This window comes from Ptychodera flava, chromosome 19, assembly GCF_041260155.1.
Source record: "Ptychodera flava strain L36383 chromosome 19, AS_Pfla_20210202, whole genome shotgun sequence".
Classification (NCBI taxonomy): Eukaryota; Metazoa; Hemichordata; class Enteropneusta; family Ptychoderidae; genus Ptychodera; species Ptychodera flava.
The window spans coordinates 195,631-216,360 of record NC_091946.1 but is presented as its reverse complement, the minus strand read 5'-3'; the positions used below and the strand labels follow the sequence as shown (position 1 = coordinate 216,360).

The following is a 20,730-nucleotide window of genomic DNA, read 5'->3' as shown; positions in this document are numbered from 1 at the left end:
AAAATTAAGGTTGTGGGGTACTTTTTCTTTGTAAGGTTTTGACAAATTTATAGTTTTAAATACTAAAAAATTACATTGCTGTGGTCAAATTTTGCAGTATCTTTTATTCATTTATTTTGACAGGATTTTTGCCAGTCAAGGTTATAAATGAGATGATAAATCAATATAACAATGACTGCTAGAAGTGACCCAGACAATATAAAAGTCCTGTTCTTTTTGTGACATTGCTGATATGAAGTTCCCTATTATTGCCTCAGTTATTTAGACCTTTCTATCAATACTGTAGATTGAAAGCACCAAAAATCTGGAAGAATCTCTCTACAGGCACAACTTGCTGTAACACTGTTTTCATAAGCTACATTGTAGTTGGCTCCTTGAGATACTGTTTTCCAAGGAAATTTTGAAAGTTGCTAATATTTTTAGATGAAGTCATGAGCTTCCAGCAGACCAAATACAGACATACTGTAGGCATCCAAGATAGGCAAGCATTCCATTTGTAGTATGCTGTCAGCTGCATGTACCTGTATCATCGATTCTTACATGACTGTTGTAGGTAAACTGTTTCATTTTCAAGTTGGCGATAAATAAAGTTTGCTTCATTGTTTCACTCTTCATAATTTTGGTGAAAAGTTAGTTGTTCTTGTTCAAAGTAAAAGTATTTTCCTCCTCATCGTGTACGTAGTAATGAACAAAATTTATCAAATTTGATATGTTTTATTGTCTGAAAAAAAAGTCAGTAGCCCCTGTGAGCTACCACGTCTGTGTACGCAGAGCTACAGTACGGGGAATTTCGAGCCCCTTCAACACATGCCAATATCCCAATCCAGTACAAGAAAAATACGGTGGTTACATTTCAAAAACACATGACTCACTTTAACGTTTACCTTTGCCTAATTTTTGTTTTTAGTAAAGTAGTGTTTAGTATCGTTTAGATTTCTTTTTCCCAAATTCCGGTAGCTCGCTCAAACTTTCGTTGCCATTTCGTCTGCAGTTTGAGAAAATTAACATTGGGCATGTTTGAGGGCATGTAGACACTTCCGCCAATCACTGCAATTATTAAATCTAGTGAAATCAAATCTTATGTAAATTCCTATGTGTTGGAAAGCCTACGCAAGAACGCTCAATCTGATTGGGCATGATACATATGTATGCAAGGTATAATGTATGGTTCTTTTGTTTACGGAAGTACGACGTCTGGGTTTTATCGGATGTGTTTTTGCAAGTTTCAATTCGTTTTTTCCATTACTTCAGACATTTTTTGGCCAATTATGCAAGGCTTCAGTGAAAATACAATATTTAGTACTTTACATCTGTGAGACTAGCCAGCAGGTCACGTTTTTTTAGACTCCCCAGGCGGCTATTTTACATGTATGTATGTATGTATGTGCGGATGAATGTCTGTCACATGCAAAAGGTCCCAAAGCGCCACACCTACCATCACTGTATTTGGTGTACAGGTAGACCCAGGGGTTGAGATGTGAGGTTGTTCAAATGAACATGTCAGTGTCAAAAATATGCAAATGGGGTAAGAAAAAGGGAAAATCCTGCAAATGTGCAGGAGTGGTGGCATGCCAGTGACTGAAACAAGCTACTCCACAGACCTTGAGTCATTTCCTGTCATTGTTTATGAACTGATACATATTGGCAGACCTGCTGAAACCATGAAGGACTGTGTTGAAACATGCCTCTGCTAAGCCTGTTCCTAAAGTTGACCTACAGTACTCAAGTTTCAGACCGTATTTACTTTTGTTATTCTTGTTTTTCTGGTTTAAATATTTCTTGATGGACCAATTCAAACCAAATGTTAGCACACTGTCCTTGATGGTATTTTTGTTATAATGTACACAACGGGGAAGAGCAAGAGCACAGCATCATGCCCTTCTTCATTATTCTCATATAACAATTGACCATACCAATGTCCAGACACAACTCTGACACCCACAGGCCCTGCAGTTTCTGCTTTTCAAATTACACTTTTGCATGAATGTCATTGATGCTACCCTACACATTTACACTTCTTTTATTTTCAGATCCATTAAAGCTTCCCGTGATGACTATATCAAAAGACTGAATGGTATCTATGATGCTAACCTAAAGAAGAGTAATGTTGAAAGGATCAATGGACATGCAGTATTTACTGAAGATAAATTTGTTGAAGTCAACGGGCAAAAATACTCTGCTCCTCATATCATGATAGCTACAGGTGGAAAACCAATTGTACCAAGTGTACCAGGTAAAGCCATGTTATATTTTTAGCTCTGATGTCAGTGATGTCAGATAGGTTGATCGTCAGTCATTCACCATTAACCCTTTTCCTGTAAAGTCCATATTTCACCACCAGTTCAAGATGGTTAAAATTAATGAAACACAACATATTGTATATGACGTATTTTAACATAATACTGTACATTTGAAGGTTGTTGAAAACATAATACTTGGTATATAGGGATAACTTAGCAATACAATTTTTTTGACAAAACGTCACGTGACCTCGGTGACCTTTGACCTCAAATATACATATTTGTCCATAACTCAGTAACCCCAATGCTACACCCTTCATATTTGGTATGATGGGATACCTTATGACGCAACATACTGTACCTGATTAATTATGCACATATCTAATTCTGAGCAAGCCAATAGAGCTGGATGTGTGATTTTTGGTATATAGGGATAACTATACGATAGAAATTTTTTGACAAAATGTCATGTGACCTAGATGACCTTTTACCTAAAATATACGTTTATGTCAATAAATAAGTTACCACAAGTGCTATGTCCTTTATATTTAGTAGGATGGGAGACCTTATGACAACACATGCTTTACCTTATTAATTATGCACATATCTAATTCTGGGCAAGCGAATAGAACTAGAGGTCTGATTTTTGGCATATAGGGATTAATTAGCAATACAATTTTTTTTTCAAAATGTCATGTGACCTCGATGACCTTTGACCTTGATTATACATATATATGCATAACTCAGTAACCACAAGTTCTATACCCTTCAATTTTGATAGGATATTAGACCTTAAGATGTCACATCTTGTACCTCATTTATTATGCGCATATGTATTTCTTGGCTGGCCAATACAGCTAGAGGTCTGATCTTTTTTCCCGATTTAGAAACATAACTTAGACATGCCTCATGTGTTTCAAATTGGGAACAACGACATAGACCTATGTGCCCATAGATCTCAACATACACTCTCAAGTGATACTTCTTAATGACCACATTTCCCTGCCCCATCAAGACTAATATTCCTATTACAAGTGGGGACTATGTCATTGTCAATGACTTGCTTTTTCTGTGACCCCCCTAATGTGAGCACACTGTCCTTGACGGTATTTTTATCACAACTGGAAGTTGTGATATAGGGGTAGTTTCAACCGTTGTATGATGTCGTCCATTTTCCGTAAATGACAAAAAGTCAAAAACCGCTGAACAGACTGCGTTGATATTTAATACCGATATTCAGACTGGTTCCAAGGTTCTAATTCGGAAAAATGGAGCCAAACGGAGCGGCGGTTAGATAGTTTTGGGAAATTTCTAACCCCCCCTTTTAACTAATTGATTTTAGGGGTCTTTCATATATGTAGTTTTGGAATGTACACCAATCCTGCATTGTGGACTGTTTTATGGGTTGTGGAACAGAAATGAGGTTTTGATGAATGTTAGAAATATGCAGGATGGCTGATTCAGAGTATCAGAGATTTTCATGCACTTTTGGTAATAAAATTGATAAAAAACAACAGATTTAATGTTTTAGATTTCTCACTTTTGTTATGACCCTTAACATTTATTACCTGACTTGATGACATAACTAGCTGCTGGACCTGTTTACTGGCGCATTGATTTAAAGACAAAGATCGTTTTATTTTGTGATAAGAACGTGTGATTTCGTAAAACATAGTCTATTAGCCTGGAAATGTGATTTTTGTGAATATTGTTTACCCCACTGACAACAGTGTAGTTTGAAAATGGCCGGAATGCGCTACAACGGAACTTCGTTTTGTGTGTGTATGTGGATCAAAAATGTGTACGGTGTGATCAACCCGTTCAGTGAGAGAACAAAGGACTCTTAATATAGGGGCTTTGATATTGAAATCGAGAACAGAAGACACTACCGTAGGTCAAGACAAAGGTATGGTATAAATTATCATTATTTATATTTGAAAGAAGCTTTGTGACATTTTGTTCGTGTATTGTGCGATAGAGAAGAGTGTGGGGCATGATTGTTGTTATATATATGATAGGTGAGATTGTGGTTGTGAATAGTGTGTTGCGTCATAGACAGTAATGGTTGCGTTGACTGTAACCATTCTTTCAAAGGGCTGTTTTCAGTGAAATGCTGCATGCTGAAGTCTCCTTCTGCAGGCCGCCTCAACAAAATGACATTGATACTATGCAAGAGAAACTTATCATTGTGAGTTTCGGCTTGATAGGAACCGTGGGTGACGTGTAGACAACGTGTACACTGACGTCAAGGTTATACGAAGGCTGTGGGACTATTGTTTGATAATGTTTATCACGGCCGATTGTATGTTCATACACGTACCGGTAGGGTAGAAGGTTAAAGTTGCATTGTGGACATGTACTGTGAAAATGTAGGGGTACGGTATTATGTTGAAGTGTTTACGGCGATATTGCCGTTGAAATTGAGTGTATGGCCATTCATTCATCTCCATTCATTGTTAGCTGAAAATCGACCCCTATTCATTGATATTGTTTAAAATAAATTGACAGAATAGAAAAATGTCAGCCGGGTAAGTGCATGGTGTGAATAGCGCGCTAGCGAGCAGTAGCACATGGATTTATTTTTGTACATTCATGTTTAGCCCCAAGCGACCCCTATTCGTTTACATTGTCTTAACTAAATTACTAGTAAAAAGTTTTGCAAGACACACCCGGGCAAGTATCGTCTCGATAGGAGTCGTGGTTGGAGTCCAGACTAGCGAGCAAAGTTAATAGCTTATGAATCCATTTTCGTAAATCCATGGTTTGGACCTCCAAATAAATTGACAGTTCAGAAAATTGTCAGCTGGGTAAGTTTCTGCTCGATAGGATCCGTGGTTGACTTCGAGATGTCAGATGTTAATATACTATTGAAATGTTGTTGTACAGTTGTGTAGGTTCGATCGGTTGTAGAAAAACGCCTGAAACCCGACTGTTTTTAACCATGGAGGTAGAAGGAGAGATTGAAACTCGACTTTTTTAAAAGGAAGTACCGTGTTAATCTGTACTGTAAAAATAAATTTGATCGTTTCGTATAAACTGTCGTTGTTCTGAACTGCCACAAGAAGGAACCCCAATTCGTTTACGTTGTCTAATATAATTAAGTTTGGAAAATGTCACTCAGGCAAGTTTCCGCTTAATAGGACACGTGGTTGGCGTTGAGAGTAGCGAGCAAAGTTAGCTTATGGATCTGTTTTTGTATATCAATAATAAGTTTCGGCTTCCAGATAAATTGAAAGTTCAGGAAATTGTCAGCCGGGCAAGTTTCTGCATGATCTGACGATAGGACAGTTTTTGTTGGTTTCATCGGGTGTAGAAAACGCCTAAAATTCGACTGTTTTGAACAATGCTTTAAACTCGACAGTCATTAAATGGAAGCTATATGATTTATACCGTCTGAATCTGTACTGTAAAAATAAGTTCGATCGTTTTCGTATACGTTGATGCCAAGGTTATACAAAGTCTGCCCTGGGCTCGCAGGACCATTGTTTCATAATGTTAATCAACGGCCAGCCGATAAAATAGCTCTGTTCTGCTTAGTTACAAATGGCAAAATATTGACGTCTAGCATCTTTGCATACTATGTGTTTTTTCTTCTAATGAAATCATGTCACGATGCCTCCCCAACAGAAAACTATAGCTTTAATAAAATGTTGTAAGGTGTTGAAACAATTTACCCTCCTTCCTACAAAGTTGCAATGTATTGAAACACTTTACTCTCCTTTCTACAAAGTTACAAATTCCCTGGTAGTGAAGCAAACATTGTTGCTGTTCGATACTGTGGACAGACCGTGCTACAATACATCATGGACGTACTAGTAACGACCATGGAATACACTGACTGACGCTTTGCCTCTGTGAGTCCCGCGTACCGGTTGTCCTTTTAGTCCAAGTTTTACCTACTTTGCTTGTATCAAAATTTGGCCTGCAATTACTCAGTTTGATAGTAAAAACCATTATTTCAAAAGAAACTTTCACAAACAGTCATAATACAAGGAAAAAGGAGAAAAACTTGAGGTTTTCTGAAAGGTCAAATCTGGGTCATCTTATGTGATGTCATGAATGAAGACCCCTTAAGTACACAATTATGGTTCAAAAGAAACCACCTAGGGAGGTCCAATAGGTACAATCTTGAGGTAATAGGTAATTACTTGTGCTTTCCAATTTAACGGCATTTAGCTTGACTGTCAGTTTTAAATTAAATTTTATTAACAGTTACGGCAAAGGGAAATTGTCAACAGTAGTTGCAGTAAGCATATCCATTTCAAATCATATTTTAGAGCTGCAATTTTTGCATGGTTACTTAACATCAAAGCAACAATTCAAAAGTAAAACAATTAAAATTATCAATTTGGACTATTTCAAACTGCTTTAACTTTTGCAAGAAATGATGTGATTCTGAATGATTTTAATATTTCTGCAGATTCCTCCAGTTTAATGATGTTATAGTGAACATCACCAGACATTTCTTGATCATATCAAAATATCAAATGAAAATGTTCCAGGGCTACAATGTTATCATTATCATTAAAAATATTATTACTCTTAAAAACATTTGGAAATGAATTGAACAATATCATTGTGTCTTGTTCTGAAGGATTTTGGCCTAACCCTTTTTGTCTCAAGAAAAATACTTATGCTGAAGATGCTATTGAGCCTGCTTGATCACAACTATGACACAACACCACAATACTTGTATCAACACTGCCACTATGCTACCGAATGCTTACTTCTGCATGGAAAATTTGTATTTGTGTGGCTAACAAAATTTGCTTCATGACTTAAAGACTGCATAAATGTGGCACATAATTTTAGGAGCTTGTACTGTATATGTATGATAAGTTGTCATGATACTGTGAACACTGACTGAATGCTGCAGAAGTATAATTCTGTATCTGTGGTAATATATTCATATTGCTACCAGTAATACTTCATATTGCTACCAGATTTCTAGAATTGTCACCTAATTATTTCTTGTGGCAAAAATTTTCCACCAGAAATGAAAATATTTCTATCCCTTTAATGTCATAAAAAGACAGATAATTAATGTAATAAAAACTAAACAAGTATTTCTAAAAACTATGTAAAAACTATCATGAACAACATACAAAACATTGTGATCCGTAAAATTAGGAACTCCTGAATGCCAAGAAAGCTGTTGCTACAGTTGAGATCATAAAGTGTTTGAAAAATTTTTGAATTTGAAAGGAATATTCATCATTGTGGTTTAACTTTTCATTTGATAAGTGTAAATGTAAAGCACTTTTATGGTCATGTTTTGCTAATATATTTTTTTAGATGTTTTTCCATAATTTGTCACTGTTGTACATTTATAGATGTAATGTCTATTTAATGATTACAAGTATAATTGTAAACTTTCATTGTTGAATGCTTATTGATTATTATAAACTGAATAATTTTTTTCTTGTCTCTCTACAGGATAGTTCTCAAGCTACAAAGTTTGCTACATCAAAAGACCATGAATGGACCTTGTGCAATGTAACCAATGAAAATACAAGTATAATTGTGGCTCAACATATGACACATGATATGACAAATAAAAGTACAGTCAAGAAAAGCAAACATAGTAACCTGTATCATGTAAATCAAAGTAACCTATGTCATAATTTAAATGTAACCAAAGAAAGTGCACTTGAAAGTAACACCTGTAACAACCAACAAAGTAATAGTACCAACAAACATGTAACTGATGAAACCAACAAGGGTGAACAAAGTAACTTGTACCATGTAAATAGGGATTTTACATGAAATTGATAGATAGCTACAATTATGATAAATTATATATCAAAAGAAAGTTCTCTTCAAGACCAATTGATTTGTTTGATGAAAATTGGTTCAGTACGTGCAGAGATATGTCCTGTTGAATTTGAAAAATAGCGCCAATGGCACTTGATCACAACTGGCACATTGTGAAACTACTCTATCTCTGGGTACACCTGTACATGATACTGAATGGGTAGGTGCTGCGGGTTTGGAGTTTGTCAGTAAATGCACACACAAAACAAAGTCCCGAAGTAGCGAATTCCAGCCATTTTCAAACCACACTGTTTGTCAGTGGGGTAAGCAATATTCGCAAAAATCACATTTCCAGGCTAATAGACTATGTTTTACGAAATCACACGTCCTTATCACAAAATAAAACGATCTTTGTCTTTAAATCAATGCGCCAGTAAACAGGTCCAGCAGCTAGTTATGTCATCAAGTCTGTAATCTTAAGGGTCATAACAAATGTGAGAAATCTAAAACATTAAATATGTTGTTTTTTATCAATTTTATTACCAAAAGCGCATGAAATCTCTGATACTTTGAATCAGCCATCCTGCATATTTTTAACATTCATCAAAACCTCATTTCTGTTCCACAACTCATTAAATAGTCCATAATGCAGGATTGGTGTACATTCCAAAACTACATATATGAAAGACCCCTAAAATCAATTAGTTAAAGGGGGGTTAGAAATTTCCCAAAACTATCTAACCCCTGCTCCGTTTGGCTCCATTTTTCGGAATCGGAACCTTGGAACCAGTCTGAATATCTGTATCAAATATCAATGCAGTCTGTTCAGCGGTTTTTGACTTTTTGTCGTTTGCGGAAAATGGACACTGAGTCTGTCTGACACCGGTTGAAGCTAACCCTATATCACAACTTCCAGATGTGATAATGACCTATGGTCATTATGTTAAAAAATACCGCCAATGGCACTTGGACATAATGACCGCCTAGTATTATCGGCATTTATCAACAACCACACTCACTGTGAATTAGACAGACCACGAAGTCAATGAGCAACATATAGCTGAAAGACTATTTTTCACATTGCAATTTAAGCTCATTTTTATGAGAAAAGAGACATGTATATGTATATGGAGAAGTAGCAGAAGACATATTTGTAAATTGTTTGTTAAGTGACAATCATATATGCATCTCTTGAAATTTTGTGGTTATAAGGTATAACACTAGTGTAAGAATAATGAGGTTAGAATAAGTTAGTAAAGCTAAGTTGACAGTAATTAAGATTACAAAATTATACACTAAGCTGGGGAAATCTGATTGAAATAAATGTTGAAAAGTAGCAAAGTCATGGTCATCTTTTGTCTAATACCTTGTGTAAGTTCATGAACTTTACATAAATCTTGCTGTAGATCTGTTGCTAATGGGCAATAACTGTGTTTCAGATCATTTGAGAGCAATCCATCCATGACAGCTTTAAATTGTAATATACTTCTATTTAAAGGAGAGAAACTTCTCAAATAATTTTTTTCCCTGTAATTTGCTGTGAGAACACATGGACAGATGCTCAGGACTCTATGCTGGTGCTACCTTGATAACTAACCTACAACTTGTAACGTCATTGTCTAACCTGTTCACCCCAATTTCCTGTAGACAGGTCCACACTCTCCATTGATAACAATGGGTTTGGGCCATACCATTGTAGTGAAAGACTGTAACATGTGAGGTTGTGGATACTTAATCTCTGGAATGTCAAAGTCTGTATATTGACTCAAGGATGTTTACTTAACAAATGCCTAGGGTCATCTCAAAAGTGAGAATCTAAACTATGAAATATGTTTTTTTTAATGCTTTTGATGCCCAAAAGAGCATAGAAATCTCTTATACTTCGAATCAGTCATCCTGCATATTTCTAACATTCATCAAAACCTCATTTCTGTTCCACAACTCATAAAACAGTCCACAATGCAGGATTGGTGTACATTCCAAAACTACATATATGAAAGACCCCTAAAATCAATTAGTTAAAAAGGGGGGTTACAAATTTCCCAAAACTATCTAACCGCCGCTCCGTTTGGCTCCATTTTTCCGAATTGGAACCTTGGAACCAGTCTATGTATCGGTATCAAATATCAACGCAGTCTGTTCAGCAGTTTTTGACTTTTTGTCGTTTACGGAAATGGACGACATCAAACACCGGTTGAAACCACCTCTATATCACAACTTCCAGTTGTGATAAAAAATCAGCTTCCTATTTAGAAATTATGCTATGGTAGACACCTGTAGTTTTCATTACAACCAGGTGACCCCATATTGAACATTGTTTGAGGAAACTAGAATTGCAATTTCTAGTGCTTTTTGCAATAACTCATGCATTTCTTACTGAAAATTGATGAAATTTTTTGTGGATATTGCTGATGAAATGTTCAATGGTTTTTAATTTTTATAAATTAATATTATTATTTAGAATGCTGTTTACAAGGTAAAGAAATAAACAATACCTGTAAACAATCAAATGATACCTGTGACATTGATCACTGTATGCATTATGTATTGTGAACATCAACAGAAATATGATAATCATTTTCCATCATATATTACTTTGCATATATGAAAAACGTTATTTAGATTTATGTTTACAAGGTAAACAAATAAACAACAATACCTGTAAACAATCAAATGATACCTGTGACATTTTAGAACTTGATTTAAATTTAACAAAATATTTATATATATATTTTTTCAATTTGAACTTCGGAATTTTTTTAAATTTTTTTTGGGGTGATTACAACTTTTATTAAATGATTATGAAATATGTCTGTTTAATGTAGATTTTGAGTTATAACAATTACAGAGAACTTTTCCAAACAGTCAAAAAACCTTCGTTCTCAACCTTTTTTCTATGCCGTAAAACAGCAACACGCATTTATAGAATGAACAACTGCATTAAACTGGATGCAAAATTACACTGCCCCGGAAATACCATAGACCCTCGAAGTCAGCGGTCCGAAATAAAAACCAGTATAAAAATCAACTTTTCCAAAGTCCGGAACACCATCAATGAGGAAAGAACAAATTAATAATCTACGGCCTTTTTCTTCAGAGAGAACCAAAATAGTCCCCTTCTCGGGAACTAAAGATCGAAACTAAAATTTCAGTATAGTATCGGCAAAGTGCGGTGCACGTGAGCAGTTCAGTATGGTATCGGCAAAGTGCGGTGCACATGCGTATGCCTACACTGCAGTGCTGGCTTGACAACTTCTCAGTGTCTATCGAAAAATATCACCCGGAAATCAAACTACTTCGAACAAGATAACGTTTGAAAGGGTAAAGTATATAAATATATCTCTAGATCCTTGCGTTTAATAAGAAATCAGACAAATCTAGCTGCAAAATCGTGAACGTCGGAACTCAGCTCAGCTTAGACCTCCTAACACAGGACATGCGGCGAAGCGCTGATTACTTGTATGTGATTCCTGGGAGTGCCCGGATGTAAAGTTTGGGTGAAACCATACTCGCTAAAAAGGGCCTTAAGCATCATTTTTCGCATCGTCAGACTTGTAATTATTGCAGAATTACAATTAATATTTATCATAAAATTAATTTTTGGGCCGAACGTTTAAGGAAATCAAGATTTTCTTTCAAAAAAACACAAACAAAACACAAAGTTTGATCATTGATTGAGTTTTTCTCGGCCGATTTTAACGTTCGCCCCCTCAAAATGAAGCCAATGATCTCGTCTTTCGTACCACCCCTAAAAAATAGTAATGCGATCAGAATAAGTCATGCGGAGAGCCTATCAAAGAGGTATATATTCGATCTCTTTCGCGGGACATTTGGGATCACGGCACAACGCTCATAATGGACGCCAAAATCGCCGGTACGCGTGAGTTTGTAGTCGTGCTGCTTTGCCATTTATCGTAGTACAAAAGTGAAAATTTCCTAAAATGAAGTTAAAATAATAATCTTCAACACTACAGTTTCATTTTCTCTGATTATTTGGTCTATTTAAGAATTAACACGAAAGTTCGGACTAGACCTGCATCGAACGCGTACGTTCAACACGAATGTCGTGTGACCTAAAATCCCTAATGTAAACCAACAAAGTAATTTGTGTCCAGATAAAAATGGAGACAATAGAAGTACATATGTTAGCAGTACTAAATAATATACAACAGCAAAGTGTAGTTGATAGCAGCAACAATTTAAACTAATTCTGGTACGTGGTAGTACACATCAAGGAAGTACACAATTTAGAATTGGATCCAGAGGCAAACAGTGCACATGCAATGCATTAATTTCCCTTTGTATGTCATTACAAAGGCACCTTATGACAAGAGCAGATTTAGATAAAATTCTGCACCCGGGAGATGAACTATATATTTCCATCATTACAGATTTTAAACTGAATGATAAATATGTTAATGACCTGCTCATGTTCGATGACCTACCACACACTGTCTTCATAAATCCATGGCATTATGGCATCAAAAGGGGTGAAATATATACCTTTGTGATCACTCACCTCGCAAAAGCTATTTTTGCCATTTATAACTCTCGCAAGTTTTTACAAAACCAATAAATAATACAGTAACTTCGATTTTAGGGCTTCATCAATTCCATGTAATTTGAATCATGGCAAAAAGCTCCAGGCTTGGAGCTTCCATCACATAATATGGAAGAACCATATTCCGATTGGTATGGCATTGTCCACTCACCCATGATCAACCAGGCTGTGGATATTTACATAACTATTGTTGAGACTGAGTATCCTTTGCAAACAATGAATCACTTATGATGAACTGTCCACTGTCAGATTCTGTGCTGCTGTTTACTACTAACAAGTGAGAAATTTGACAGTGGACATTTTATTATACGTGATTCATCGTTTATGCAAGGATACTCGGTATCAACAATAGTTATGTAAATACGCACAGCCTGGTTTGAGCCTGGGTGACTGGACAATGCCATACACACCAGAAGATGGTCCTTTCCATATCATATGTTGCAAGCTCCGAAGCTTGGAGCTTTTTTCCATGCTTCAAATTACATGGACTTGATGAAGCCCTATAATGAAACTTCCTAAACAATATGTAAAATCATCCTTGGTGAACTTCCCCTTTCAATGTCTCTACAGTTGGTACATGTAACTTTATTATCATTTGCATATCCTTACATTTGCCGCAAGTTTGCTTAGCGTGATGACTTTAGCCGCTTAGATTACTTAACCCTTGGATTACTCTACAATTTTTATAATCATTTCCCATTACAATCAGAGTACATTTACATTTTTGTTAGTATTTTATTTAGCGTTGATATTTACTTTACACTTACTACCATTAGGCTACAGTATATTTTATTTACTCATTACATTACTCTTTGGATTTACTTCTTACATTTCTGCCATCAACAACCATTTACAATATATTGCCCGCTTGATTGTTCAGTGTTTATATATTGAATAAAATTTGTTTACAGTTAAAATCCATACTTGTCCCATGTCACTTTTTCCCCAGCTGTCAGCTACAAATACCAGGTGGCTATTCTTTAACGTTTGAAGCGCAGGCACAATCAACAACTTCTCCTCTATGTCAGTATGTAGAGCTAACCCATTCAAACTCCCATATGGCCAAGAGTATATGCGCCAGTGAAAACTCTTCTTATAGGTTTGAGATTGCCTGTCTTTGAGTTTGTCTGTATGTATATGATATGATTGTGTGGGTGTGTGTACTGTAAAAACTTCACAGCCGCAGCACCTACCCGTTTAGTATTTAATGTACAGGTGCACCCAGAGATAGAGTAGTTTTACAATGTGCCAGTTGTGATCCAGTGCCATTGGCGCTATTTTTTCAAAACCGCTGGTCAGATAGCTTTAATATTTGGTTTACAGGTCCGTAGGATGAAGTGAGATAATTTCATACAATCAGGAAATTTTGTATCCATGTCTATAGTAGCTTCAGGGACTTTGGCCCTAGTTTACTCAAAAAGTGTAATTGATGATCTGTTTATGGCAATTGACATACTGGGCAAAAAAGCGTGTCCCGGATTTTAGAAATTCACTTTTGTTTTCACACAATAAGCCTTTCAAAGTGTTAAGTTGACAATTTTTGCATAAATTATTGTCCTTTTTCATGTTTGTCAAGATACCTTCACTTCCAGGCCTTTTATCAGGAATATGAGACAAGGTCTTTCAGATATATTCATCCACTATCCACAGGTAAAAAATCAGGCTAATCTGTCCAAGTGCCGCCACTTATACTTATATAATGTATGCACTGCAAAAACGGAACTGAGAAAATCGACAATTTGTGTGAATTGACCTGTAGTGACCTGTACATTCTATACATACCGGTATGTTAATTTGTTGCAGCTACCCATAGTAATGGCACTGCACCTGTGAATTTGCACCTACATCTGTATTTTGTGTATTTAAAAGAGAAAATGAATAAATTGGGCAGTCAGTGCTTAGTCCTCCTCATGTTAACTTCTCTTACTGAGTGTATGGGTGTATACCTTTCCACTCGGTCATTCTTTATATTACAGGACCCATGCGTCACACTTTGTGGCCAAGAAGTCCGACTCGTGCACAATTTTCTGCGAATTTTGTTACACCAATACCAAGATGAAATATTCAGTGTCAGTTTTGTGAATTCAGAAGATGTTTGGGATTGCAGCTTGTGTGAAAATAAATTTTACACTGAACTGGCAATATGCTTGGTGCGAGCAGTGGGTGGTACTTACACAATAAACACAAAAGGGTAATTAGCGATTTAATTCGGCCATTTATCGAAGATTTAACCAGCATATTAACTGTATACTATTGTCGCAACGGTTACAATCTCCCAGTAGTTACCAGAGTTCAGGGTCAAGATGAAGATGTTGAAACTTGTGTAAAATAGTCTACATATCTGATTAAGACCTGTGTGCTGCACTGTCGTCGCGTGATCACGTCGCAACGTTGGGCATTCACTTGTTCTTGACTCAAGTTGTTTACTAAGGGACTGGTAAGTTTCTTTGGCCTGGGGGGGACTGGACGTCCGTCCATCCGTCCGTCCGTCCGTCCGTCCGTCCGTCCCTCTGTCCGTCCGTCCGTCCGTCCATTTGTGAGGCGTCCGTCCACTCAAATATCTTGAGAACCGCAGTACTTACTGATTTGATATTTGTTGTGTAGATGAAAAATATGATTTTGAAAAACTATGTTTTTTAATTTTTTGATATTGTTGAAAATAGGCAAATTAATGCCAAAAAAGGCGTTTTTGGTAAAAAATCTTCTTCATAACCGCTGGTCAGACAGCTTTGTTATTTGATATACAGGTCCCTCGGGACAACCCAACTTAGATTTGTTCAAATCGTGATGAAATATGCAAATCTGTATTTTTAAGGAATTTTTTTTGTCATTTTTGATCAAAATTTGACTTACATTGTATGTAATTCTTGTACTGTATAAACCCTATCAATTCACCCAGAAAAAAAATAATTAATATGATTTTAAATAATTGAATGAATTAGGAAATCATCAAAGCCAAAATAATTTTAGTGTAGAATTATCAGAAAGTGCAACTTTTTTTTGACAGTTCATAGTGAAATGCTTACCATCTTGGAGGATTAAAACATGTAAAGGCAACTTTCCTGAATCCCAACTTTGACATATTTTGAACCTTCATTTATTGTGCCCTCTATGTTATCTAAAAGAAATTGTTCAAAATAGTTTGTCAATATAGGGTGGTCAAATAAATAGAGATAGAGAAAGTTCTAATTTCCATTTATAGTTGACTTGGTAAGGATAAAATAAAATTACTTTTTGAGGAAAAAAATAGAGTGGTCAATTAAAAGAGTGGTCAAAGTGATAGGGTTTTTATGGTAAAGCTGGGCTGTAAGATTCCTCATGTGCTATTTATAGCAATTATGCACTCTGTGTAAACAGTGCAATGAAAGTGTTACATGATGCTTTTGATGACCTTGAACTTCTTAAGTTTCAAACATTTGTCTCTTCAGTGTGCTTTCTCTGAGTACGTACAGTCTCAACTTATTCAACAGAACTTACTTACAATGTTAATGTGAAAGTTAAAATGTGCTTGGATGAAAATACTGATAAAAAGATAACCAGCTTAAGATTCTTTATAACCTGACAGATATGCTGTTTTTTTTATGACGAAAATCTTGATTTAAGCAAGTCTTGTTTACTTTAATTAGAATGTAATTAATTCTTGTTTATTAGCTTCTATAGACTAATATAGTCTATAGAAGCTATTGGGATGGGTATCTGTCCGGCGTGCACTGTCAGTATGTATGTATGTATGTATGTATGTATGTATGTATGTATGTATGTCCGTTTGTGAGGTGTCCGTCCACTCAAATATCTTGAGAACTACAGTACTTACTTATTTGATATTTGTTGTGTGGATAAAATATATGATTTTGAGAAACATGATCCGTCAGAGGGACTTGCCAAAATCCCTTCAGTAAGTCAAATTTCGTCACATACTTGGCTTTTCCCACTGGATCGATGCAATCATCAATCCTCGGGATTGGGAAAGTGTCTGTCTTTGTTAAAGTGTTCACTTTCCTGTAGTCTGTGCACATACGATAACTGTGATCTGATTTTGGCACAAGTATGCACGGCAAACTCCAGTTACTTTTACTGGGTTCAATAAAGTCATTGTCCAGCAGGTATTTGACTTCTTCCTGGAGATATTTCGCTTTTGTTGGATTCAGTCTGTATGGATGTTGTTTTACAGGCTTACTGTCCCCAACATCAACGTCGTGATCGATGACGTTTCCTCGTTGGAACATCTTGAAACAGGTGTTTATATGCATGGAGCAGTTCTTTCACCTGTTGTTGTTGTGAAGGCTGGAGGTGTGCCAACTTTATAGACTGCAGGTTCTCCAGGATTTCTGAATTTAGAGTATTTTCACTCAAGTCCGTTTCACTATCACTATCTTCATAATGGCTAGAGCTGACTGCACTGACAGGCTGTGTTATAGTAGGATTATCCCTATCCAAATAGGGCTTAAGCATATTTATGTGACATAGCTGTTTTTGTTTTCCCCTGTCAGGTGTTATTATGATGTGATTTAAATCACTCAATTTCTTATCAATTAGGTATGGCCCAAAGTAACGAGCATGGAGTGGTTTGCCAGGAACCGGAAGTAGAACAAGAACTTTCTGACCTGGTTCAAACTTCCATTTTGAGGTTTTTTTATCATATTTGATTTTCATTGACTGCTGAGATGACTCAAGATTTTCTCTGGCTAATTCACATGCTTTAGAGAGTTTTGTACGAAAATCTGACACATATTGTAAAATATTCAGACACTCATTGTCGTCTGATAGGAATTTCTCTTTGAAGAGCTTAAGTGGGCCATGGACTGTATGTCCAAATACAAGCTCAAATGGGCTAAAACCAAGAGACTCTTGAATTGACTCTCTAACAGCAAAGAGCAGAAAATGAATTCCTTCATCCCACTTCTTCTCTGTGTCAAAACAGTAGGTCCTAATCATATTTTTCAAAGTTTGATTAAATCGCTCAAGAGCACCCTGACTTTCTGGGTGATAGGCGGATGACCTATACTGTTGAATGCCTAGCTGATCCATTACTTGTTGAAAAATACCAGACATAAAGTTGGAGCCTTGATTAGACTGGACACATTTAGGGAGGCCAAATAAAGTGAAAAATTTGACTAAAGCTCTCACTATATATAGTCTTTGTCTTTATATTTCTCAGGGGTATGGCTTCTGGGAACCGAGTAGATGTACACATGATTGTCAACATGTACTCATTTCCTGATTTTGTTTTTGGTAGGGGCCCAACACAGTCTATTAGTATCCTACTAAATGGTTCTTGAAATGCAGGAAATGGCTGTAAAGGGGCCTTTGGAATGGTCTGATTTGGCTTTCCTACCATTTGACATGTGTGACAATTTTCACAGAAATGTGCTACATCCTGCCTGAGATTAGGCCAATAAAAGTGACTGAGAATTTTATGATAAGTTTTCCTGACACCTAAATGACCAGCCCAGGGGGTTTCATGGGCCAGGCGCAATATTTCAGCACGATAGGGCTTTGGAACCACAATTTGATATTTTATAGCCCAATCGTCATCAACAAAAACGTCTGGAGGTCTCCATTTACGCATGAGAATACCAGATTTTGTATAATAGGAAACAGAGCTATCTGAAGTTTTACCTTCATCTTCTACCCTGTCAAACAAAGACAAAATATCAGGGTCTTTGTGTTGTTCTGCAATGAGATTTGATCTAGAAAATGTCTGACTTTTGTCAGCAGAAGTTTTACTGGAAGTTTCAAATCCACGAGGGATAACGGAATGATCTGTGTCGAACACCTGACTAAGAAAGGTGTCATTTAAGTCAACATCTGTGACATCATTTTTGAGAGTATTTTGATTCTCAGACGTTTTCTTTGACATGGCTTGAGTAATAGCACATGAAGGGAAAAGACCGGGAATTTCTTCCTCTATTGGCTCTGGATTCTGATCTAAACTAGGATTATCAGTCACAAGTGGATTAGTAATGACCTTGTCCCCAGTAAGGTCGTTTCCAAGAAGAAGGTGAATCCCTTCAAAAGGCAAAAAAGGCCTAATACCTAAAGTCACAGGTCCAGAAACAAAGTCCGAAGACAAATAGACATTATGGAGAGGAACAGGAATGTAGTCATTGCAATCTACCCCCTTAATAAGAACTTTAGAACCTGAAAATGACTTTTCAGAAAACGGCAGGGTATCTGCCAACAAAAGAGACTGGGAAGCCCCGGTATCTCTTAGAATTTTGACAGGGGTAGCGGAAGAAAAATCACTAGAAAGTGATATTAAACCATCATGAATAAATGGTTCGAAAATACCCATAATGCCATCTTGAGAAGAATTGACCTTGACCTCATTAATTGGGGATAAGAGGGGTTTAACCTCAGAAAATGTGTTGCACACATTATTAGACTCTAATTGAGTTGATGAAGAAATAAAGCCAGTAGGCTTAGATCCACTTTGACCACTTTGACCTTCACATTTTCTTTAATTTGAAACACTCTGACATTAAATGGCCATCTTTCTTACAATAATTACAAGAAAGTGTACCAAACTGTTTGTCAGAAGGAGATTGAGACTTGGGATCTGATGATGTGAGAGTGTTACTTGAACTCTGTGAACTGTTGTCATTTGATTTCCTACTGTCCTTTGAAAAATTCTTGGATGAAAAGGAGGAGTTAAATTTACCTGCATTGTTTCTGTATGAAAAGGGCTGGGACGGTTTGCTGAGAAATGAAGATTTATGGGTCAATGAATAATCATCGGCCAAACCTCCAATGTATCTGCCTTTTGTTCATTGATAAATGTCTTGATGTCACTCCGGATGCACCTTTTAAATTCCTCAATCAAAACAAGTTGTCGTAATTTTTCATAATTCTGACTGACCTTTTCGGAAGAACACCAATGATCAAACAGTTGTTCTTTTGTTCGAGCAAACATAGGTTTGATCTTTCACCTTCTCACAATCCCTAAATTTCTGACGGTAAGCTTCTGGCACCAACTCATAGCCCTTGAGAAGTAATTCCTTCACAGAATCATAATTTGAAGCCTGGTCTACTGACAACTGAATATAAATTTCTCTGGCTTTACCCACCAAAGCACTCTGCAGAGGCATAGACCAGGACTCCTTAGGCCAATTCAAACTCTCAAATTTTCTCAAAATGAAGGAAATATTTATCAACATCCTTTTCCTGGAAAGGGGGAACAACTAACATGAAATGCTTAGTGATGTCAAAACCGTCTGAAGGGAAGAATTTACATGACTGTCCAAGCTCTAAACGTCTCATTTCTACCTGTAGTCGGCGCTCTACTAATTCTCTTTCCTTTTCTTTTTGTCTTTCTTCCATTTCTAACTGCATTTGTATTTTTTCTTTTTCCATTTGTCTTTCTAGTTTCTTGATCTCCAAATTTGTCTGCATTTCTAATTCTAATTTTCTGAGTTCAGAGGTAGACTCGGGCTCATAATCTTACAGGGTGGATTCCTCAAATTGGCCTAAATCAACTAAATGTTTTGCAATATGGTACTGAATTTTCCTCTTGCGCATAGATCTTTAGACTTCTACTTTAAGGAAATTGGCCAGTGTTATGAGGTTGTCTTTTCTGAGGGAATCAAATGTGTCCTGATCAAGGTCATCCATTTCCTCTGGTTTAAATTCCGCCATGATTAAATTTCGCTGAGTTCACAGTATACAGTAGTTTTGAAAAGGCTGGCAAAATGTTGTCAAACGGCTCAAAATGTTCGAATCCTGGACGAGCCCCCAATTTTGTTACGAACAAAAGGGTGAACTCAGCAGTTTCCGTTTAAACAAAATTTATTACGAAAATAAAACTAATTGCTAAGTCAGGGATAGAATACAAACTGTAAAAGTGCACAGATTACTTATCTCAGCTGGGACGGCAAAGCTCCAGTCTCAGAGTTGTAACAGTCAGTCAGATGAATGAACAGTTCTTTGGCTTGGAGGCTTAAAGTTGCACAAAGTCCACAGTAAAAATCCAGTGTGGCAGTGAAGGTCTTGAAAAGTCTTGAATATTACTACTGCTGAAGTTTCCAAAGACTTGAAGTAACACGCAAGAGACTCGATCCCAAAAGTCTGACTGCAAGCTGTGCACGTGCCTATTTATACACATGTGCTTACATAAGAGCATATAAGAGCAATCTAGAACTTTTATTGACATGCTAATTACTGTTCTGAAATTATCTC

The 20,730-nt window shown here is 36.5% G+C and overlaps 1 protein-coding gene across 1 annotated transcript in view; it reads left to right on the top strand.

Annotated features, from left to right (window-relative positions):
* LOC139118319 (glutathione reductase, mitochondrial-like) overlaps nucleotides 1-20,730 on the top strand; it is a 195,071-nt gene that overhangs the window by 43,580 nt on the left and 130,761 nt on the right. The window contains exon 3 of the mRNA XM_070681575.1: nucleotides 2,031-2,233. Within this exon, the coding sequence (XP_070537676.1) occupies nucleotides 2,031-2,233 (203 nt within the window). The remainder of the gene's footprint in view (nucleotides 1-2,030; nucleotides 2,234-20,730) is intronic.